We start from the raw sequence: 25127 nt of genomic DNA on the forward strand, positions 1-25127 counted from the left end.
AATGTAATGTAATGTTTCATAATGTAATGTATCCGAATGTAATATATCATAATGTAATGTATCCTAATGTAATGTATCATAATGTTGTGTCTCCTAATGTAATGTATCAATGTAATGTATCATAATGTAATGTTTCATAATGTAATGTATCATACTGTAATGTAATGTATCCGAATGTAATGTATCATAATGTAATGTATCATAATGTAATGTATCATAATGTAATGTATCATAATGTAGTGTCTCCTAATGTAATGTATCATAATGTAATGTATCATAATGTAATTTATCCTAATGTAGTGTATCATAATGTAATGTAAAGTATCATAATGTAAAGTATCATAATGTAATGTATCATAATGTAATGTATCATAATGTAATGTATCCTAATGTAGTGTATCATAATGTAATGTAAAGTATCCTAATGTAAAGTATCCTAATGTAATGTATCATAATGTAATGTATCATAAGGTAATGTATCCTAATCTATCATGTAATGTATCATAATGTAATGTAATGTATCATACTGTAATGTAATGTATCATAATGTAATGTCATGTATCCTAATGTCATGTATCATAATGTCATGTATCATAATGTCATGTATCCTAATGTAATGTATCATAATGTCATGTATCCTAATGTAATGTATCATAATGTAATGTATCATAATGTAATGTATCCTAATGTAATGTAATGTATCATAATGTCATGTATCATAATGTAATTTCTCCTAATGTAATTTCTCCTAATGTAATGTATCCTAATGTAATGTATCATAATGTAATGTATCATAATGTAATGTAATGTTTCATAATGTAATGTATCCGAATGTAATATATCATAATGTAATGTATCCTAATGTAATGTATCATAATGTTGTGTCTCCTAATGTAATGTATCAATGTAATGTATCATAATGTAATGTTTCATAATGTAATGTATCATACTGTAATGTAATGTATCCGAATGTAATGTATCATAATGTAATGTATCATAATGTAATGTATCATAATGTAGTGTCTCCTAATGTAATGTATCATAATGTAATGTATCATAATGTAATTTATCCTAATGTAGTGTATCATAATGTAATGTAAAGTATCATAATGTAAAGTATCATAATGTAATGTATCATAATGTAATGTATCATAATGTAATGTATCCTAATGTAGTGTATCATAATGTAATGTAAAGTATCCTAATGTAATGTATCATAATGTAATGTATCATAAGGTAATGTATCCTAATCTATCATGTAATGTATCATAATGTAATGTAATGTATCATACTGTAATGTAATGTATCATAATGTAATGTCATGTATCCTAATGTCATGTATCATAATGTCATGTATCATAATGTCATGTATCATAATGTCATGTATCCTAATGTAATGTATCATAATGTAATGTATCATAATGTAATGTATCCTAATGTAATGTAATGTATCATAATGTCATGTATCATAATGTAATTTCTCCTAATGTAATTTCTCCTAATGTAATGTATCCTAATGTAATGTATCATAATGTAATGTATCCTAATGTAATGTATCCTAATGTAATGTATCATAATGTAATGTATCATAATGTAATGTATCCTAATGTATCCTAATGTAATGCATCCTAATGTAATGTATCCTAATGTAACGTATCCTAATGTAATGTAATGTATCATAATGCAATGTATCATAATGTAATGTATCATAATATAATGTAATGTATCATAATGTAATGTATCATAATGTAATGTATCCTAACGTAATGTATCATAATGTAACGTAATGTATCATAATGTATCGTAATGTATCGTAATGTAATGTATCATAATGTAATGTATCATAATGCGTCTCAGAAAATGTCACTGCACCCGCCGATCAGTTTACCCACCTAATATTTTTTACCACTACGTCACTACCAAACATTCACTGGATACACCACACACACACACACACACACACACAGAGAAATAGATCTTCGGAAGGGGGATTCAAATGTATATTCCAGTAAGTATAGTTTGTCCAATAGCAGCAGTCAAATGAGTGTGTGAGACAGGAGTCACCAAAGCTGTGCTGTATATGTTGTAGCACATTTTACATGATGCATTATGATGCATTACAAGCTCAAACATTTTGAAATGTCAGCTTGAAACTTCTCTTCTTTCTCTTCAAGTCTAATGGTTCACCATTCAGCCATGTTGAAGGCAGCAGCAGCAGGGCCTAGCTGGATAGTTTCATCTCCTCAGCACAGTGACATAAGAAATTACAGAATGTCTGGGGTTTGGAAATGACTTGCGGCAGCAACGCCAGATGAAGTGAAACATTCTCTTAATGTGATGCTGTACATCACACACACGTGCACGCACACGATTTGTCAATGTGATATCATTAAACAGTCTATTCTATTAATTAGCATAAAGTTAAACCTCTTTTTCTGCAGGATTACCTATACTTAGCACAGATTGAGCAGCGTAGCATGGCGTCTCTTCCATCCCCTCGCTGTGGGCCCATAGACCACTGCAGCAAACTGTTATTTATTGAAGCTGTTTTATCAGTGCAGAGCTGTGAGGAGGGAAGCGTCCACGGTAACCGCTGGTTTGAGAGCTTATTAAAGTTCCGTCTGCCGGGCTGAAACCCCAGCACAGGAGGGCCAGGGGGCTTCATCCAGACAATTCCATCTATCACCCTCCCAGATGAAATTAATATATGTCACAGCCATTTCTGACAATTTAATATGGAGCCTAGACAGATGCTCCCTATTGGAGAGTTTTGGCTTCAGGGCTGTGACCCACAGACAGAAAGATGACATCACATCTAGACTCACCTACTGTGAGACTGAAAACACAAACCACACATAATAAATTATACACAAACCACATTCTCCAATTCAGATACCAGAACCTGGTACAGTATTTCAGATCCTTTTAAAAACATTTATTGACTGCAGGCAAACTGTGTGTAGATTAATTTACTTGTGCACTGTGTATTTGATTGAAACAATGTGTACACACACACACACGTGTGCACGCTCGTGGTGTGCCTAAGTGTGTGTACGTGCTGTGCGCATAGGTGTGTGTGTGTATGTTAAGGGGATACAGACAGAACCAGCAGGCTGGACTGGGAACTCAACACACAGTGCAGATGGGGCTGAGTGGAAACGAATGAATCCACAACTCTGGAAGCTGGGGGAGTGAGTCTGGTGGAGTAAAGCTGCGGGAATGAGTCTGGTGGAGTAAAGCTGGGGGAGTGAGTCTGGTGGAGTAAAGCTGGGGGAGTGAGTCTGGTGGAGTGAGTCTGGTGGAGTAAAGCTGGGGGAGTGAGTCTGGTGGAGTGAGTCTGGTGGAGTAAAGCTGGTGGAGTGAGTCTGGTGGAGTAAAGCTGGGGGAGTGAGTCTGGTGGAATAAAGCTGGGGGAGTGAGTCTGGTGGAGTGAGTCTGGTGGAGTAAAGCTGGGGGCTGGAGAGGGAGACAGACTAACACACACAGTACAGAGAGCCTTACCTGATGTCCATTTCTGATCTGCTCCAGAACCTTATCATAGCAAACCTCCTCCATATCATGAAGCTGCTGGATCTGAGAGAAACACATATTAGCTGTGTTAGAACCGTTTAAGAGCATTGACCCAGTAAACGAAAGGTCACTGGTTCGAATCGAACCTGCCATTCTGCCCTTGAGCAAGGCAGTTAACTCCCAACAACAACTGCTATCCGGGCACCGATGACATGCACATCGATTAAGGCAGCCCCACCCACCTCTCTGATTCAGAGGGGTTGGGTTAAATGAAGAAAACACATTTCAGTTGAATGTATTCAGTTGTGCAACTCACTAGGTATCCCCTTTCCCCTATGTTTGACCAGGTCAAATGATTCAGAAGAATGTGGTAAAACAAAACTCCTGGCCCTGCTAAAGACACATGAGTTCTGGCAGTATGGTCAGCTTGATGCGTGTTAGCAGTGTGTGTGTGTGTGTGTGGTCACCTTGTTGGTGGTCTTGATGCCTACGAAGCTCTGTCCGAGGGGCACGGGTCTGAAGCGGCTGTCGAAGTAGAAGAGTCCGATGTAGGGGTTGACGTGGAGGAAGGAGGCCACGTCCAGGTAGTTGGGCAGCGTGGCCGACAGACCCAGGATACGAATCATACTCTGGGTTGACTCCACCTGGAATAAACCCACACCAAGGTCAAAGGTCACACCATGATGACATACTCTGAATGGACATCTTACAGCAACGTCCCACAATGATGACATCACACTCCGACTGGACTTCACCAGTCATGAAACAAAGTGATTTCGGTTGGTGATTTGGATCAAACCTGGATGCTTCCCTACACCAGTCTCCTCGACAGGGAAGAAGTGAGAGATGTGCTGTCTTACACGAGAGGTGGACTACGTGCAAACACTAGAGAGAGAGAAAGACAGTGTAGGTTTGTCTGTGTGTGTGGTAGAGAGAATGCGAATGGGAGAGAAAGAAAGCGAGCGCGAGGGAGAGAGAACAGATAGATGCAGACAGAGAGCAGCGAGGGAGAGAGAACAGATAGATGCAGACAGAGAGCAGCGAGGGAGAGAGAACAGATAGATGCAGACAGAGAGCAGCGAGGGAGAGAGAACAGATAGATGCAGACAGAGAGCAGCGAGGGAGAGAGAACAGATAGATGCAGACAGAGCAGCGAGGGAGAGAGAATAGATAGATGCAGACAGAGAGCAGCGAGAGAGAGAGAACAGATAGATGCAGACAGAGCAGCGAGGGAGAGAGAACAGATAGATGCAGATAGAGAGCAGCGAGGGAGAGAGAACAGATAGATGCAGACAGAGAGCAGCGAGGGAGAGAGAACAGATAGATGCAGACAGAGAGCAGCGAGGGAGAGAGAACAGATAGATGCAGACAGAGAGCAGCGAGGGAGAGAGAACAGATAGATGCAGACAGAGAGCAGCGAGGGAGAGAACAGATAGATGCAGACAGAGAGCAGCGAGGGAAAGAGAACAGATAGATGCAGACAGAGAGCAGCGAGGGAGAGAGAACAGATAGATGCAGACAGAGAGCAGCGAGGGAGAGAGAACAGATAGATGCAGACAGAGAGCAGCGAGGGAGAGAGAACAGATAGATGCAGACAGAGAGCAGCGAGGGAGAGAGAACAGATAGATGCAGACAGATAGCAGCGAGGGAGAGAGCGTGAGTGCATGCGTGAGAGGCCTATCTCCTTGCCTCCTGTGGTGAGTGTGACAGGGAAGATTGGTAAGGCTTTTAATGTGATGCAGTACCCGTCTATACCCTCTATCAAGATAGGGCCCAGCCAATCCCTGGCAGCCGATAGCCCTGGCCCGGATCAGCATAACACACAGCACTGTGTCAGCCCAGTGGTACAAAGCGGTCCATACTGTAGATACACATTACGTTCATGAACAGTGCCCCAGTCAGCCTGGTTGAGTGGATAGTGGGCTTCTTACACACACCATTTCTCCATTACTCTCACTGTTAATGGGCTCTAGAGGGCGGCTGCTTTCCCTGAGCTTTGTCCCAGATAGTCTATTCAATGTTGACAGCAATACCAACACATTACATGACCAGCAATAGTTCATTATACAGTATTCAACACTTCTGCATCTATGATACTTTACCAAAGAGCCATCCACACTAATGCCTCCAGTGATGAACGGGTTTTAAAATGCAGGTAATAACCAAATGTTTATCTCCGGAGCAATATAAAGCCCGGGGTGAGTCTACCCGACGACGGGAGAAATTTAAATAAACCAAAACTTTGACAAGCAAAACATCACGTGATAACTGCTTCAGTGATCATCCTATATTTACATAAAGAGAAAGGAGGAAAATAAAACATCCTTTAGAGCCTCGACTTAATTTAGAGGCAGAGATTTCCATATTCATGAGGTTAAAAGATGTGAACTTAAGCACCCTGTTCCTCCTGTGTCAGGAGCACCAGCCGTGGCTCCTCCAGCCGTGGCTCCTCCAGCAGAAAACACTAACAATTAGGCTAGCCTGTCAGGTGTAGCGGTAATTGGACAGGAGGGATGTGTGTGTGCGTGTGTGTAGTTAGGGTTGGGGGTATCTGTGCAATGGGTTTGGGGTCCTTCAACTCCTGGTGTATTGTGGGTAGGAATGGATGCTAATTATGTCAACCCCCCCCCCCCCCAAAAAACGCAATTACTGAACATCTTTGGGAGGGAGAAAGAGTGAACCATAAAGACTCCGGTTTCTTATGTGTCTATATTTGTGGGTTCAGTTGAGGAGGAATAAGATATTCTCTACTGTGGCCTAAGCGCGTTTCTCCAATGGTTTATAGGTCCATCTAAGCTTGTCATTTCTCAATAAAGATACACACCATCACCGTTCCTCACCGTCTCACTGAAGCACATATCATTCTGAAGTCTGGTTGTTCCATGTACTCCTGTGTGCTCTGGATCAAAGTTACCGCAACTTCAATGGTTAACCAAAATATTGATATGATCATATATGAGATATGATTTGTGGGTTATGACTGTGGCTGAGACCTGAAGACTTGTAGAGCAACCACAACCCACAGCTTTAGGGTTACTGGACCCCCACAGACTTCCCTGGAAGGCTCTACAACAGAGCCCAGTGTCTGCAGTGCTGTCTGTGCTCTGACTGATTTGTCTCTTCTTGGAAACCAGAGAACTAAAGACCCTGTCCTTCTCCTTCGGAGAACTCGTGTTGTTTCCTCTCTACCTCGTCATGTTTTATTGATGAGGTGGACTCCTTTTTGTACTTCCAAAGGCGACAATCTTGCTTACTGTGCGCCAATCAATAATTCACAGTGTCTTAAAGACACCTTCCAATGTGCTGTTGACTGTTGACTCCAGTACGGCACAAACACCTTAATTACAAACGCTGGCTGGAGAAACACAGGAAAGACATTTCAGGAAAGACATTTCATTATAAGACGTGTTATATGCCTTCATAACAGCCCATAGCTCCGTGACAAACGCTAGTTATAGTGTTTATAACACCCTAGACAAATGCGAAGAAACAGACAGAGGCTGCAGTGTGCGGTCTAGGACAGTCTCTAGGTAGGGGTGTGGTGTGGCCTCACAGGACGCTCCCTCAGCCCTTCTCCAGTGATAGCAGCTAGAGCTGCACATGAATAGGCTGTGAACGGAGTCAACAGCGGTCAGACGTACAGACTGCTTTTCAATTACCTGGCGGTTAACCTTACCCACCCAGAGGTCCCCGACGTCACAGCACACTAAAATAAATAAATAAATAAAAAGCAGCCATATATCCTGTCAGTATCCTTCTCTCTCAGTCTCTCCCCTCTCTGATCGGTCTCTTTCTCCATTTTGTTCTCAACACTCCTCTCTTTCATCTCCAACTTTTATATCTGTCATCAATATTTTAACATTCATATTGGTATATTGATGTGTGTGTGTCTGCCCATGGGAGAGAAAAAAAATCATTCCAATCCCTTGTCACCTAGGAGACCGTGAAAGTTCCTACCATGCATCTCTCTAACCCCCCTCCATTTATTCATTTCCTCCCTGGCTGGGATTGACACCTGACGCTTGCTCGTCACAATGGTACACGGTTGCGGGACACTCCGGAACGATGGCTCCCATTTCCCAGACTGTCTACATTTGCATAATCACTCTAATATCCCAAACGGCCGGGCTGATTCCTGCGCAGGACGCTGTCAATCATCATTAGAGGGAATCAGGCATCCCACTCAGATGCAGAAACACAAAGCACAGGCAGCACAGCCCACAGACAGACAGGCTAACTAAAGCTAAATCACCGACTCTGACTGCGGTAAACACACAGCTCCACAAACAAAGACAAGACAAAACCCTTACAATGTTTAACAATGACATAAACCTGATATGGTTGAATGAGAATGACGGTGTGTTGTACTAATATTAATATGAATGTCCTTGTTCATAATGTTCACCATGGTGAGGAGACCCTAGTGTAATGATAGAGGGAGGGACTGACCTGTCGGAGTGGGCTGACCGCTAGGCTAGTGTGGTGAGATGGGACAAGGGGGGGACAGGGTAGGATAAGGGCTGGGACCAGGGCTCTAAAGTGCGACCATTTTGGTCGCATATGCTCAAAAATCTTTTTGCTGTACGACCTGGAATTTTATTTTGGGGGCACCAGTGTGACTGCAAAAACATGTGATCACCCAGAATAATTGTTATGATTAGGCTTCGCTGTACCGCTGTCTCCGAGTGCCATACTCGCCAGCCCAGAGAGCAAATCAAGTGCACCTATAGGCCTACAGCTGGCCAATCGGATGGCTCAGATTACTGTGTCTGCAGTCGATGCCCAGCAAAATTGATACTGTGAGATTTTAAAACCATGACTAGAGAGCAATGAGCTGCTGTTTTTATGAGTGAGTTCACATTTACAGTTTTATTCAGCACTGTAACCACTTTTTATTGAACACTTTAATACGCCATTAAATGAGCTTCTCCCTTCTTCCACTCGCATTTCAACCAGCACGGCAGCTGCAATGAATGACTAGCAAAGCGTATTGAAATGCTTGCATTGTTGTTACTGGCAAAGTGTGTATTATTATATGGAGGAATATTTCACTTTCACTGGTCAGAGGAGTAACATGTATTTGAGCTTGTGACTCGAGTTTCACCATCAGCTGGATGACGTCCCTTTTTGGTCAGAGTCTCAGCGGAGGGAGGGAGAGCAGAGGGATGGTGAGAGGCAGACCCTCTGCTGCGCTCCCCCCCGCTGAAACTGACCATCAGTCCAGTGAAATTTTAAAAAAGCACTTTATTAAAATGTATGCTCACTCAGCTGGGCCTCACAAGTAATACAACAACTGATCTATTACCGGTGTGATCATAAACCATACGTTTTGAAATACTTAAATCATCTGAGAAGAACAACATTGGCAGGTCAATTCAAGCATAGCCAATATGCAGTGATAATGTATTGGGCCTATAGCCTACTGCACAAACCTCATTGTTACAGAACTGCTTTTAATAGGTTATTGTTGGATAGGTTACCGTTTAAGTAAGGTTAAAAATATCTAATAATTGACAATAAACAATGTCTTTAAAGGGTTATAGTTTCTAGCCACAGCATGTGCTTCAAGAGTAGATATAATTTATATATGCCCAATATAGGCTTTATCTGAAGTCAATTTAAAAATCTGCTTTTCTGGTGTTCCTACATTTTATTTTGTGCTACTAACTTTTTAAAGTTAGAAGCACCAGTGCTACCAATATATATTTATATTTTTTAAGAGACTTATGCTGAGACAAAGAGGTATTAACCTGTCGTAGTGTCCTGGCCACCAGGCTCTCCAGAACTGGTCCTCTGTCCTCGTGTAGCAGATGCACCTCGTCCAGGATGAGGAGCTTTACAATCTGGGACAGGGCCACGTCCCCAACGCTTTTCCTGGTCACCACGTCCCACTTCTCAGGGGTGGTCACCAGCATCTGGAAAACCAGATGGACACACACCGTCAGCGACAGACAGATGAACACAAACAGACTTGATTTTGTAGGTCGATCCAAAAGTACCTGTTCAGCCCCATATACTCCAAATCCATGACATGTTTAGGTCAAGGAGTTATTCATTACCATCAGACCAGGGTCCTGTGTTTAACTAGGGGACAGAGTTCTTCCTGTCCAGGTCACGTGATCAAGAAAAACTCTGGGCCCTACTCGTGTCATATACACCACCAGAGCACTCTATCCATCATCTGTGTTATCAGTTCATCCCTCTATCCTCTACACATCCCTCACTCCTCCCTTGTCATCTTCATCTCACCTGTTCCCGTTTAAAACCCGGACCCTTTGGGCCCTTCAGAACCATCGTTCTAGTGCAATTAAGCGTCTGACGATAGAAAAATAGAACAATGCATAATGAATGGTGTGTGAGCTGTTTGCCAACCCATCGGTGTGCGTGTGTGCATGCGCGCTGTCTGGGTGTGTGGAAATTCCTATTAGACACTTTTTGTAAAATCAGTTCATTAGACTCTAGTTTGCATTTAAATCCATCTGTCTAGCCATTATAGACTGGCGCTCCTTCCTAGCAGAGAGGAAACGGCCACACACACATTGCCATTAGAGACTGGCACGGTGCTCGCAGAGAGGAGAGAAGTGGCTGTCTTAATTAGGCTGCAGGTTCATCTAAATGGAAGCTCTGGCTTCCAAACCAACAACTAGCAGGCCACAGGGCTTTCTTTAATTACACAACAAAAACAATGACAAGACGCCATTTGACTTAACAGGAAACCCTCATTATTTTCCTTGCATTGTTTTTATTAACATTGATATTGATCTCGTTATTTATTTCTATGACTGGTTGCTAAGTGTTTTACATTTATGGTTGGAAAAACTCCCACGGATTGTCTCCCACGGATTTCAGTGCTTCAAAAACCCTCCCCTAGATAAAATACAATATTTGTGAATATGCAGCGTTGGTGAAATAGAAGAGTGTGCAGTCCTGGAACACAATGGGGCGGATAAAGACCTGTGTCAAAGTGGGTTCCCATTATAGAACATTTACAATTACTAGAATGGAAATGCACATTCAAATCAACGTTCCATAATGATCACGTAGAAATAGTGTCCTAGAACTGTTCTGATGTGCAAGTTGCAGCTCGTCTGTGGTGGTGAGTGGGGCTCTACCCAACATGCACCCAGTGGATCAGAACAATTCTGGAACACACGGAGCGGTTTTCTTGAACATGGATTAAGCCTAGCCCTGAACAAAAATCATACTGAATGTAGAATCTCCATTGAAAGAGCATTTTAGTCTAGGACTAAGCCTAATGTGTGTCTGAGAAACCGACCCTATATTTCTATGTGATGTGACTCAGCCCCAGCTCCATGTTAATGAGGGGGGCTCTACCCAGCGTGGTAACAGTGATGTGTGCAGACATGTGGAACCCGGGGCCATGGTGAGGTCTTCCCATACTACCACTTATCTACTAATTACCTGTCTGACGGTCTGTCTGTCTGTCTACCTGTCTCTGGCGGTCTGTCTGGCGGTCTGTCTGGCAGTCTGTCTGGTCTGGTCTGTGCGTGCGTGCCTTTCTGTATGTCTGTCTGTGGAGCAGAGCGCCAGGGGGCCACTCTGTCATTAAGTTAATATTTACTCTCTGGACTGAGGGAGAGGGGCTAGGAGAACCAGCGCGCCCACTGCTCATTCACCCACCCACCCGCACACTGGCATGTCTGCCAGCCAGCAGCCACTCCAAGCAAATCTACTGTTACCATGGTAACTATCGTTGCCACAGAGAGAGGGGGGGTTTGTGAGGAGGGAAAGGTAAGAGAACTGTAGAACTGTTTCACTGCTTTCATACTGTAAGTGAACGACTAATAGCTTGTCAAGGCTACAAATGTATCCAACTGTGTTTGTGTGTGCGCACATCCACTGCATGTTTTTGATGGGAGTTGTGACAATAGCAGTGACATAGCAGACACAGAAACCAAATCGATGTTTATTTGTTGCGTACACAGATCAGCAGATGTTAAAGCGGGTGCAGGGAAATGCTTGTGTTTCTCGCTCCAGAAGTGGGGTAAGTTTCTAACATTACAACACAACTACAAGGAATGCATGTACAGAAGTAGTTATATATGGTGAGCTATGTACATATAAAGTCCTTAATTAGCTTAATTTCTCACAGATCAAATTCAATTTCAACAGAATAACATTGCTGGAATGCTAATCTTCTCTGTATTGAACTACAGCAACGACTTCACACATATATGCAAACAGTGAGAAACAAACACTGGTGTGAGTATGTTTGTAAGAGGGAGGGAGGGAGGGAGGGATCCTTTAAAAAGAATCCTCCTTATTTACCCTGATGTCTCTAGAGAGCTAACTTTATAGTACCTAGTGAACTTTAATGGAGTTGTTATTGGAGTTTTAATACATTTACTCCACACTAGCAGAAACAGGTCATTTCATGAAATTGTATTTCATCCAAAGCTCTACAGTCTGGGTAGATAGAGAAGCAAGGCTGGTTGGTGGGAGTATGCAGGGGGTAAGGATAATATTGTTGAGCCTCTGCCAGTCCATCCTCATTAAAAGTGTGTGTGTGCCCTCTCTCTCACAAGGAAACAAACGCACGCAGACACACACCTCCAGATTAACTGGTATTGACCTAATTTCTCAAGATTCACATCTCTCCCCCCCCCTCTCTCTCTCTTTCACTCTGTCTCTCTGCTTTCATCTCTCTATCCTTAAGTACCAGGAGGTTTATGAACCTCTAAAGTCTAAGCTCCACTATCCTCTTTTGGATTTGCTAGATATGCTTGTTCTTGGCAACCTTTTCAGCCTAGTCCTTCCTCTCCGTCTTCCTCTGTCTACCTCTCACCCCCTCCATCAGTGAGGGGCTCACTAGATGGGAAGGAGTTCAGCCTAGTCCTTCCTATCCGTCTTCCTCTGTCTACCTCTCACCCCCTCCATCAGTGAGGGGCTCACAAGATGGGAAGGAGTTTAGCCTAGTCCTTCCTCTCCGTCTTCCTCTGTCTACCTCTCACCCCCTCCATCAGTGAGGGGCTCACTAGATGGGAAGGAGTTCAGCCTAGTCCTTCCTCTCCGTCTTCCTCTGTCTACCTCTCACCCCCTCCATCAGTGAGGGGCTCACTAGATGGGAAGGAGTTCAGCCTAGTCCTTCCTATCCGTCTACCTCTCACCCCCTCCATCAGTGAGGGGCTCACTAGATGGGAAGGAGTTCAGCCTAGTCCTTCCTCTCCGTCTTCCTCTGTCTACCTCTCACCCCCTCCATCAGTGAGAGGCTCACTAGATGGGAAGGAGTTCAGCCTAGTCCTTCCTCTCCGTCTTCCTCTGTCTACCTCTCACCCCCTCCATCAGTGAGAGGCTCACTAGATGGGAAGAAGTTCAGCCTAGTCCTTCCTCTCCGTCTTCCTCTGTCTACCTCTCACCCCCTCCATCAGTGAGAGGCTCACTAGATGGGAAGGAGTTCAGCCTAGTCCTTCCTCTCCGTCTTCCTCTGTCTACCTCTCACCCCCTCCATCAGTGAGGGGCTCACTAGATGGGAAGGAGTTCAGCCTAGTCCTTCCTCTCCGTCTTCCTCTGTCTACCTCTCACCCCCTCCATCAGTGAGGGGCTCACTAGATGGGAAGGAGTTCAGCCTAGTCCTTCCTCTCCGTCTTCCTCTGTCTACCTCTCACCCCCTCCATCAGTGAGGGGCTCACTAGATGGGAAGGAGTTTAGCCTAGTCCTTCCTCTCCGTCTTCCTCTGTCTACCTCTCACCCCCTCCATCAGTGAGGGGCTCACTAGATGGGAAGGAGTTTAGCCTACATCCTTCACTCCACCCTCCTTTTGTTTCACAAATCCCATTCATTCTCTTTTTCTACATTCTGTTTTACACACGCAACACTGACTCACACATACAGTCAAACGCTCTGGGGGAAATAATGACTAATAACGAAAATATATACTTAATGAAATGAAAATAAAACAAGGGAGAAGTAGTTGGAAATATGAATGATTTTACCATTGAGAGAATACACACCTGGTTAACAGAGCTATTGACAAATGCATTCGAGACAAGAACAAACTCATTTACAGGTCACTCACTGAGGCAAACAACCTAATTGGTTGATTTGCTGGGGAGCTGTTACAATTGGATTGGACAATTTATTCATCATTTTAATTGAAAGAAAACATCTGATTGGTTATGTCACTACGAGGATAACAAGTGGCAATCTAACAACATTATATTCATCATCTTCATTTTTTGAGTGGCAAGTTTTTCCTGACCACAGACACATTTCAAATATGAGTTAGTCTCAACTTATGTCAATCACATTTCCAATATATCCAGCCATCTTGTTAATTGGAGAGAACAGAGTAGTCTTTGTATCCATAACTAGCATAGGGCTCTTAGTTGAACACTTTGAAATGGGAGAGCACTTTAAAGGAGGTTGACTAAAGTACTGCTGGGTAATGTTGAAAGCATCTCCTCTCCCTCCCCCCGCGCTAAAATACAAGCACCACCTACAAAGGCACAAATACAGTGGACAATAAACAGGATATCAATTTGGTATTTTACAGTACAACTAACTGTAGTCACCATTGCAACTACAAATAAGGCTGCTGAGAACAAGGAATCAGGAAAATGAAGAGGGGGTAGTATAGACGAGGGAGAGAGAGATAAGATATAGAGACCCAGAGAACACACACGCGCCTCCTGAGAGAATGTCAACCAACTACCCACACACTGGGAGGGTTTGACCGGTAGGGATATCCTTGTCTCATTGCGCACTAGCGAGTCCTGTGGCGGACCGGGCGCAGTGCACGCTAACCAGGTCGCCAGGTGCACGGTGTTTCCTCCGACACATTGGTGCTTGGTTGGGTTAGCGTGGTTGGGTTGTGTTTCGGAGGACGCATGGCTTTCGACCTTCGTCTCTCCAGAGCCCGTACGGGAGTTGTAGCGAAAAATTTGTATAATTGCAGGAAATTGGCTTAAAAATGCAAACATTTCTCTACAGTTCCAAGATGGGGGCCTCTAATATTTTCTCGGCCAACCGTGCTCATTGCCACGCCCCCTGCCATGCCAACCACCTAAGCCCCTTTTTGATCCAGAAAAAGCCCTGCCTCTGAGTCACCCTGCATGACTGTCTAGTGTGTGAAACTCTGTGGGTGTGGTAGTGCTGGCCTCTCTATGGCTTATCAGTTATATCAGTAGCTACAGTATGTTGCAGTGAAGGAACAGTCCTTTTATAAAGCCTGCCAGAGAATTAAGTACAGGAGGACACCAGAGAGAGATAAGGAACTGCACTAGTCTCCTACATAAAGCAGGAGAGAGGGACACTATCATCGTTTGAGGGTGTGTGTGTGTGTGTGTGTGTGTGTGTGTGTGTGGTAACTGAGCGCATGCCTTCGAAAGTATCGCCAATTCTTGCTTTTATGACTTTTATTTTCAACTAAGACAGGAGAGCAACCACTATCTATACTGCAGTTCTATATGTTGCTGTGTGATTCATGGACACAATTAGAGGTCGACCGATTAATCGGAATGGCCGATTAATTAAGGCTGATTTCAAGTTTTCATAACAATCAGAAATCGGTAATTTTGGACGGCGATTTTGCCGATTTTTTAAAATGTTATTTTTTTTATACACCTTTATTTAACTAGGCAAGTCAGTTAAGAACACATTCTTATTTTTAATGACAGCCTAGGAACCGTGGGTTAACTTCCTTGTTCAGGGGCAGAACGACAGATTTTTACCTTGTCAGCTCAGGGATTCAATCTTGCAACCTTATGGTTAACTAGTCCAACGCTCTAACCACCTGCCTCACGAGGAGCCTGCCTGTTAAGCGAATGCAATAAGAAGCCAAGGTAAGTTGCTAGCTAGCATTAACTTCTTGAGCCTATGGGGGCGCCATTTCGACTTTGTAAAAATGAGTTCCCAAATTAAACTGCCTCGTACTCAATTCTTGCTCGTACAATATGCATATTATTATTACTATTGGATAGAAAACACTCTAGTTTCTAAAACCGTTTGAATTATTTCTCTGAGTGAAACAGAACTCATTCTGCAGCACATTTCCTGTCGGAGTGAGATTTCAGAAATCGAGGTCCCTGTTCTGAGGTCAGTTTATAAGTCCCCATGTAAGCCATCGGGCTACATGCACTGCATACGTCTTCCTCTAGATGTCAGTAAGCGGGGAGAATTTGAATGGAGTGGATTGCGCAATCTGGGACCTTATATAAGACCGTGGAACGGAAGTACCGTCCTTTTCAACGGTGCGCCTGGCGCAAGAAGACATCACAATGGCGTCCTGCAAACGCTTTCGTTTTAGTAGTTCTATATCTCCGGTCATGTTTTTATTTGTTATAGGTGTTAAAGACATCATAAGGTAGTTAATTTAAACCGACTTATAGCAGTTTATAGCAGTTTATTGCGATTTTCTGGGATTTCTTTGTCATGCGCTTTCACGAGTTGGACACGTCTCCAGTGGGTGGCTATCGTTAGCTGCTATTTCGACAGGAGAAGAGGACATCTTTCAACCCAAAGACGATTGTTCTGGAGAAAGGACACCTTGCCCAAGATTCTGATGGAAGCTCAGCTAATAGTAAGCAGTCTTTATGCTGTTAATTCGTACTTATGTTGACAAATGTCAAATAATAATTCCGCCATGAATTTCGGTGCGTCTCGCTTTAGCGCACGCTGTATGCTTGAAGTAACGTTAATTTTAAAAATGTAACCCAGCGATTGCATTAAGAACTAATTTGTCTTTCAATTGCTGTCCAACCTGTATTTTTTAGTCAAGTTTTGGAATAGTTACTGATTAGAATAGGTGCTTCTTCAAAGATTTCTCCTGACATTTTCTGGGCAGCTTTGCTACTTTTCTCATTGTATAACCACGATTTGTGCCGCTAAATATGCACATTTTCGAACAAACTCTATATGCATTGTGTAATATGATGTCATCTGAAGAATTCTGAGAAGGTTAGTGAAAAAATTTATATATTTTGGTGGTTTATACGTTATCGCTATTTTTGCCTTGAATCAATGCTGTTGTGATGTTTGCTATTGTGGTAAGCTAATATAACGCTATATTGTGTTTTCGCTGTAAAACACTTTGAAAATCTGAAATATTGGCTGGATTCACAAGATCTGTGTCTTTCATCTGCTGTACGCTGTGTATTTTTAAGAAATGTTTTATGATGAGTAATTAGCTAATTCACGTTGCTCTCTGTAGTTATTCTAGTCGCTTTGGTGAGAGTTGTGATGGTGGCTGCAATGGTAAACTATGATTTATACCTGAAATATGCACATTTTTCTAACAAAACATATGCTATACAATAAATATGTTATCAGACTGTCATCTGATGAAGTTGTTTCTTGGTTAGTGGCTATTTATATCTTTATTTGGTCGAATTTGTGATAGCTACTGATGGAGTAAAAAAATGGTGGAGTAAAAAAGTGGTGTCTTTTGCTAACGTGGTTAGCTAATAGATTTACATATTGTGTCTTCCCTGTAAAACATTTAACATTTAAAAATCAGAAATGATGGCTGGATTCACAAGATGTGTATCTTTCATTTGGTGTCTTGGACTTGATTTCATGAACATTTTATTATATGATATCCCTGTGGCTTTAGGCTAGGCTATGCTAGTCAGCTTTTTTGATGGGGGGGGATCCCGGATCCGGGTTTGGGAGGTGTTAGAGGTTAAACTTATCTTATAAAAAACAATCAATCAATCAATCAATCATAATCACTAGTTATAACTAGACATGGTTGATGATATTACTAGTTTATCTAGCGTGTTCTGCGTTGCATATAATCGATGCGGTGCGCATTCGCGAAAAAGGACTGTCGTTGCTCCAACGTGTACCTAACCATAAACATCAATGCCTTTCTTAAAATCAATACACAGATGTATTTTTAAACCTGCATATTTAGCTAAAAGAAATCCAGGTTAGCAGGCAATATTAACCAGGTGAAATTGTGTCACTTCTCTTGCGTTCATTGCACGCAGAGTCAGGGTATATGCAACAGTTTGGGCTGCCTGGCTCATTGCGAACTAATTTGCCAGAATTTTACGTAATTATGACATAACATTGAAGGTTGTGCAATGTAACAGGAATATTTAGACTAATGGATACCACCCGTTAGATAAAATACGGAACGGTTCCGTATTTCACTGAAAGAATACAATTTCGAAATGATAGTTTCCGGATTTGACCATATTAATGACCTAAGGCTCGTATTTCTGTGTGTTATTATGTTGTAATTAAGTCTATGATTTGATAGAGCTGTCTGACTGAGCGATGGTAGGCACCAGCAGGCTCGTAAGCATTCATTCAAACAGCACTTTCGTGCGTTTTGCCAGCAGCTCTTCGCAATGCTTCAAGCATTGCGCTGTTTATGCATGACAGGTGTGGCATATCAAGATGATGATTAAACAGCATGATCATTACACAGGTGCACCTTGTGCTGGGGACTTGTGTATTCCCAGTCATGTGAAATCCATAGATTATGGATTAATGCATTTTTTTCAATTGACTGATTTCCTTATATGAACAGTAAGTCAGTAAAATCTTTGAAATGATTGCATATTTCGTTTATACTTTTGTTCAGTGTATCTGGTCTAAGTTTTATTTTGAAGACAACTTTCATTTGCTTTGCCTCTAGTTTTCCATTTGTACATGAGCATTTGTGGGGCACAACAAAAAAGAAACCAAGCCAAGCATCAAACAGTTCTCCCTAAATTCCCATTCCCCTCCATGTCTCACTCACTCAATTGCGATGTGACCGCTCCCTCTACACACGCGTGCTGAGTGTACAGAAATAAATGCCTATAAAAACGGATATAACTGATGGGATACACAAGCTACATTCCATGCCAAATGACGACAGTTTTATTACAAATAAAAATAAAAAAATGGACTGGTTGACTTAAGTATAGGAAATATGTGTTCCAACAGCGAGCTGCAGTTTTGGAATAATTGCCGTTTGTCACTAGTTACCCCAGCCACAAAGTCAAAATTGGCTATATCGTTAAAAAAATGTAATAACATTTATTTTTTGGTCTTAATTTAAGGTTAGGATTAGGCATAAGGTTAGCAGTGTGGTTAGGGTTAGGAGATTAAAATCACATTTTAAGAAACATTTTAGAAATGGACGGGGTTAATGACTTTGTTGCTGTAGTAACTAGTGAGACACTAATTTGCGAACTGCTATTGCCATTTAGAATTGGTTAGCCTGGGCTAACACACTATACGATACATTTATTAAACATAAGAATGAGTGTGAGTTTTAGTCACAACCCGGCTAGTGGGAAGTGACAATGAGTGTGCTCTTTATTTAGCCATCTTACATATAAAACTTTATTTGTTCATCAAAAATTGTGAATAACTCACCACAGGTTAATGAGAAGGGTGTGCTTGAAATGATGCACATAACTCTGCAATGTTGGGTTGTATTGGAGAGAGTCTCAGTCTTAAATCATTTTCCACACACAGTCTGTGCCGGTATTTAGTTTTCATGCCACTGAGGGCTGAGTATCCACTCTCACATAGGTACGTAGTTGCAAAGGGCATCAGTGTCTTAACAGCGCGATTTGCCAAGGCAGGATACTCTGAGCACAGCCCAATCCAGAAATCTGGCAGTGGCTTCTGATTAAATTACATTTTCACAAAACTGCTTGTTGCAATTTCGATGAGGCTCTCTTGTTCAGATATCAGTAAGTGGACTAGAGGCAGGGCATGAAAGGGATAACGAATTCAGCTGTTTGTGTCGTATGTTTTGGGAAAGTACCTGCGTAATTGTGCACCCAGCTCACTAATGTGCTTCGCTATATCACATTTGACATTGTCCGTAAGCTTGAGTTCATTTGCAAACAAAAAAATCATATAATGATGGAAAGACCTGTGTGTTGTCCTTGTTAATGCAGACAGAAAAGTGATCCAACTTTTTAATCATAGCCTCAATTGTCCCGCACATTGAAAATAGTTGCGGAGAGTCCCTGTAATCCTAGATTCAGATCATTCAGGTGAGAAAAAACATCAACCAGATAGGCCAATCGTGTGAAAAACTTGTCATCATGCAAGCGGTCAGACAAGTAAAAATTATGGTCAGTAAAGAAAACTTTAAGCTGTCAATACTTTGCCCCTTGATAATCTGTGCACTTCAGTATGATGTAAAAGCGTTAAATAATGCAGAAAATACACAAGATTTCAGGGGCCTTGCTTTAACAAAGTTAACCATTTTCACTGTAGTGTCCAAAACTTATTTTAAGCTGTCAGGCATTCCCTTGGCAGCAAGAGCCTCTCGGTGGATGCTGCTGTGTACTCAAGTGGCATTGTGAGCAACTGCTTGCACACGCGTTACCACTCCACTATGTCTCGCTGTCATGGCTTTTGCACCATCTGTACAGATACCAACACATCTTGACCACCAAAGTCCATTTGATGTCACAAAGCTGTAATTGTTTCAAAACATCTCTTGCCATGTCACTGATGTGTCGTGAAACAGTGTTGTTTGATGAAGGCATTATCTGTATAGTTTTTTTGGCCTTTTCACCCAGCATTGTCCCAGCCATAACCGTGGCAGCAGGAAGAATTAAGTACTTCACAATAGTATGGGGCTTGCCTGTCCTAGCCATTCAGTAGCTCACCATAAGACGCTTCTAGCCCCTTCTTATTAATGGTATGTTGCTTTTATACATGTCTTACTACTCGAAAGTAGACTTTATTCTCGCTCACAAAACTCCCGCTGCTTTTTTTTTTTTAATTGTCATGTTTCGTTTCTAAATGTCTGCGGTTTAGGAGTGAAGGCTTCCCGCGAGAGAGTAACGGTTAACGTGATTGGATGTTAATTATTTGACTAGGCTACCTGTATTTGACACTGTTGTTATTTCGCTGAACACTAGATGGTTTAATTTTATTTTTGGCAGTGAAACGAGGCTACTCAGACGAGAAGAAAACCTTGTTGGAAAATATAAATGTACTGTTTTTTAAAATGTGAATCACATTTTTATTTGGGATACCCCCGACGGCATTGCGCGTTCCCCTGTTTGAGAATACCTGGCCTAGGCTATAACCACCCTGAACATAGACATGTTACATACTGAAAATATGCAAAAACATTAGTTTGATAAAGACAAGGAGCGTATTTGTTAAAACATTTAGAAAATACAAACAGGCAGAATAAACTCAATTAAACATCTGTATATTGAAAAGACAGATTTTGGTTAATAACCCAGACTTTTTTTCTTCTTCAATTCGCCAATTTGAGCCCCGTTTCAAATAATCACTTCTCACTATTCTGTCATTTTATTCTGTTATATAACATAGGCGTGTATTGACTGCGAAAAGGGCTCGAGAAATAAGAGGGTCTTGTCTGCTAAATTAACAAAACAAGGATATGCCATTGCACAGCCATGCTTCTACAAGCAAGCGCCACTGCTAAGGGTACTATTTTCTTGAAGATTGTTTCCACGATATAATATAACCAGTTGATATTACGGTTTCAATAAATTAATCTTAAATGGCACTTGTTTTTCTATTGACTGAATATATATGGCAATATATTTGGCAATTAGTTATCTGTAATGGTTATGATAAATTGTTGCACACTGTTGGCATATAGATGATTTCAAACATACACTACATGAACAAAAGTATGTGGACAGCTGCTTGTCGAACATCTCATTCCAAAATCATGGGCATTAATATGGAGTTGGTCCCCCCTTTGATGCTACAACAGCCTCTACTTGCCTGGGAAGGCTTTCCACTAGATGTTGGAACATTGCTGCAGGGACTTGCTTCCATACAGCCACAAGAGCATTAGTGAGGTCGGGCACTGATGTTGGGCGATTAGGCCTGGCTCGCAGTCGGCATTCCAATTCATCCCAAAGGTGTTCGATGGGATTTAGGTCAGGGCTCTGTGCAGGCCAGTCAAGTTCTTCCACACCAATCTCGAAAAACCATTTCTGTATGGACCACGCTTTGTGCTGACAGGACATTGTCATGCTGGTAGGAAAGGGCCTTCCCCAAACTGTTGCCACAAAGTTGGAAGTACAGAATCGTCTAGAATGTCATTGCTGTAGCGTTAAGGTTCCCCTTCAATGGAACTAAGGGGCCTAGCCCGAACCATGAAAAACAGCCCCAGACCATTATTCCTCCTCCACCAAACTTTACAGTTGGCACTATGCATTTGGGCAGGTAGCATTCTCCTGGCATCCGCCAAACCCAGATTTATCCATCAGACTGCCAGATAGTGAAGTGTGATTCATCACTCCAGATAACGCGTTTCCACTGCGCAAATGGCTGCAAGCTTTACACTACTCCTGACAAAAAAACAGTCACATCACTCTTGCAAAATAATTTTGAAATACAGTGCTATAACTTTGTTTAAGGTGGGTTTTTTTTTTTACATGTCCTAATAATTCAAAGGATTGTTCAGAACACCAGGTGTTTTAATTAAAATAAGCAGAGTAAAGTGCTTACATGACTTTTGCCATAACCGACCACCTGTCATAATCTGTTTAATTTCGAATTATTAGCGCATGTAAACGTGCTCAGTGTGAAGAGGGTACGGAGCTACTGCAATCCAGAGAGCCGAGCTGAGCTGAGAGCCAACCACTGGGAGGCGCTAGAGAACAGTCGTGAGGCAGAACACAACTCCACTCTGGACCAATGGAGCATAGGGAAAGCCTACGCAGAAACTGCGTGTGTGCGTGTGCTTGCGCACCCATGTGTGTTTGTACAGTACCTGTGTACGCAGGATCTCCCCTTTGGTTAGCTGCATGTCTCCAGTGAGCTCTTTGACAGCAATGCCCAGTGGCTCCAACCGCTTACTGAAGTAGTTAGTCATCTCTGCTGCCAGGGCCTTCATAGGAGCTACATACACTATCTACAGACAACGGAAGAGAGGGAGGGAGAGAGAGATGGAGGGAAGAGAGAGAAAGAGGGAGGGAGATAAATATATATATATATATATATATTTATTTGAGAGAGAGAGAGAAAAGGGAGAACGGGGGAGAAGGAGAGAAAGAAAGTGAGAGGAAGTGAAAGGTCAGTCATGATAAATGAGTGTACAGCAGAGTATCACTTGTTCCCTGGCAACCAGCATAAATCACTATTTATTGAAAAATATGAAACAGGCCACTTAGATTAAGAAAGTTTAATGGAAATGTATGAAAAAGTGGCTATCGTCGCTGGCTTGCATCGGGTGTGTGGTGTTAGAATGTGTGTGTATTAGAACATGTGTGTGGGGGGGGGGGGGGGGGGGCTTTATAAGGACAACCAATAATAAATGTGTTCTACTGTATGTTTGTATGTCTCGCTCACACACACACAGCTGAGTGGTACCTTGAACTCATCCTTCTTGATGACCCCTCCAGGTTGGAGGTGCTGTCTGATCTCATGGAGGACTGTCAGCATGGCGATGTTGGTCTTGCCGGCCCCGGTGGGGGCACAGATGAGCAGGTTCTCATTGGTGTTGTAGGCTGTCTCAAACACTATGGACTGGATCCTGTTCAGACGCTGCATCCCCTTAAACACCAACTGACCAATCTGGGGGGAATGAAAGAGGGAGAGGGAGAGCGAGAGACAGACACAGAAAGAGACCGAGAGTGCAACAGAGAACGACAGCGAGAGAGTGAGAGGGAGGAAGATAATAAGAAAAGGTTAAAATCACAGAGTAATTATGGGAGTCATTACAAAGACAGACATGGGATCATGATGATACAAGTCTAACACACGTCAGGACAGAGCAGACGGGAGGGATGGTCACAGCTGACTGGTTTAGGGGTCGGGGTAAAGACATAAACATTGGTTGTCCTTATTGAGGGGGTCACCAGAACATTTTAATGGTTTTCTATGAGTCACATAGTGGAAAGAACATTGAGAACACTCTGACAAACCACTCCGCCGCACGCATGCACGCACACACACGAGTGTACACCTATCTACCACTGATTGACAGACCACTTCCCTCATATTATAGGGCAGGTTTCCCAACTGGCAGTCTTCTGAGCAAAACATTTAAAGTATTTATTTTTTAATTTAGCATTTTTGGGGGGATTTTATTTGTTGGACACAAAAGACTGTAAAAACACCAGGAAATTACCTCCAAGTGATTTTAATTTAAAGAAATCTGTTCCCAAGTATTCCCAATAGAGAGACACTTGATCGTATATAAATGAAAGCAAAGGGCTGAAATGATTATGTTTTAGTCAAACATTATATCTGTTTGGGCTTCTTGTGGTCAATTTCAGTCTACAAATGATTTGCAATTATGTCCCGCCCCCCCCGCTCAAGAAAAGAAATCATCCAGCGGCTGAATCTAGTTGATGATCCCTGCTATATGGGGGATGATTTACTGTTGCCTAGGGGGTGGCTGCAGACAGGGTGTGGGAAGGGGGAGGGCTTTGACTGCCAGTAGGAGAGAGGTTAAATCCTGAGTGGTGGGAACAGCTGTCAATCAACCTGCCCACCGCTTGACTTCTCCTTGGTAACAGAGCGTGAGTGACAGACAGGCCTCAATCTCCCGGCGACCGATGTTGATAAGGAGAGAAATGGCCCTTCTGAAAGACAGCAACCGTGACCAGTCAACCGCCCACTACTCGGACACACACAGACATTCAGCCGTCAGAGTGGGCAGTTAACTGCTCCGGCCACCCTCACTCCTAGGGAAAGAGACACAGAACTGCAGGTCCAGGTGTGTGCTCTGTCCCCATCTGTCCATCAATCTCCCTCTCTTTATAGCCTTCTTTTACGTCATGCTCCCTCTATCAACTCTTTCTCTCTCACTGAGTGGATTGGGATGTCTTGAGTTTAGACAGCAATATCATTTATTTAAGGATTCATTAAAAATGTCATCACTCTACTCTTCCTCCCAGTTTCGCTCTGACACTCAGAAAAATAAAGAATTTGAGTGCTGCGTGTCATCCAGGGACTGGGGCCAAAGACGGTGAGAAGAGGCAGGAGTCAGCCCCGTTGCCCTGACAACCCAACCCAACTCTGATGACGGCAGGAGTCAGCCCCGCGGCCCTGACAACCCAACCCAACACTGATGAAGGCAGGAGTCAGCCCCGCGGCCCTGACAACCCAACCCAACACTGATGAAGGCAGGAGTCAGCCCCGCGGCCCTGACAACCCAACTCTGATGAAGGCAGGAGTCAGCCCCGCGGCCCTGACAACCCAACCCAACACTGATGAAGGCAGGAGTCAGCCCCGCGGCCCTGACAACCCAACCCAACTCTGATGAAGGCAGGAGTCAGCCCCGCGGCCCTGACAACCCAACCCAACTCTGATGAAGGCAGGAGTCAGCCCCGCGGCCCTGACAACCCAACCCAACTCTGATGAAGGCAGGAGTCAGCCCCGCGGCCCTGACAACCCAACCCAACTCTGATGAAGGCAGGAGTCAGCCCCGCGGCCCTGACAACCCAACTCTGATGAAGGCAGGAGTCAGCCCCGCGGCCCTGACAACCCAACTCTGATGAAGGCAGGAGTCAGCCCAGCGGCCCTGACAACCCAACTCTGATGAAGGCAGGAGTCAGCCCCGCGGCCCTGACAACCCAACTCTGATGAAGGCAGGAGTCAGCCCAACGGCCCTGACAACCCAACTCTGATGAAGGCAGGAGTCAGCCCCGCGGCCCTGACAACCCAACTCTGATGAAGGCAGGAGTCAGCCCAGC

The 25127-nt window shown here is 43.1% G+C and overlaps 1 protein-coding gene across 1 annotated transcript in view; it reads right to left on the reverse strand.

The window, feature by feature from the left end:
* Positions 1-25127, reverse strand: part of LOC120048528 (activating signal cointegrator 1 complex subunit 3) — a 148363-nt gene that overhangs the window by 77495 nt on the left and 45741 nt on the right. The window contains exons 10-14 of the mRNA XM_038994591.1: positions 22798-23001; positions 22199-22339; positions 9261-9425; positions 3978-4154; positions 3502-3573 (exon numbers count right to left, since the gene is read on the reverse strand). Of these exons, the coding sequence (XP_038850519.1) occupies positions 3502-3573; positions 3978-4154; positions 9261-9425; positions 22199-22339; positions 22798-23001 (759 nt within the window). The remainder of the gene's footprint in view (positions 1-3501; positions 3574-3977; positions 4155-9260; positions 9426-22198; positions 22340-22797; positions 23002-25127) is intronic.

Source organism: Salvelinus namaycush, chromosome 5, assembly GCF_016432855.1.
Source record: "Salvelinus namaycush isolate Seneca chromosome 5, SaNama_1.0, whole genome shotgun sequence".
NCBI lineage: Eukaryota > Metazoa > Chordata > Actinopteri > Salmoniformes > Salmonidae > Salvelinus > Salvelinus namaycush.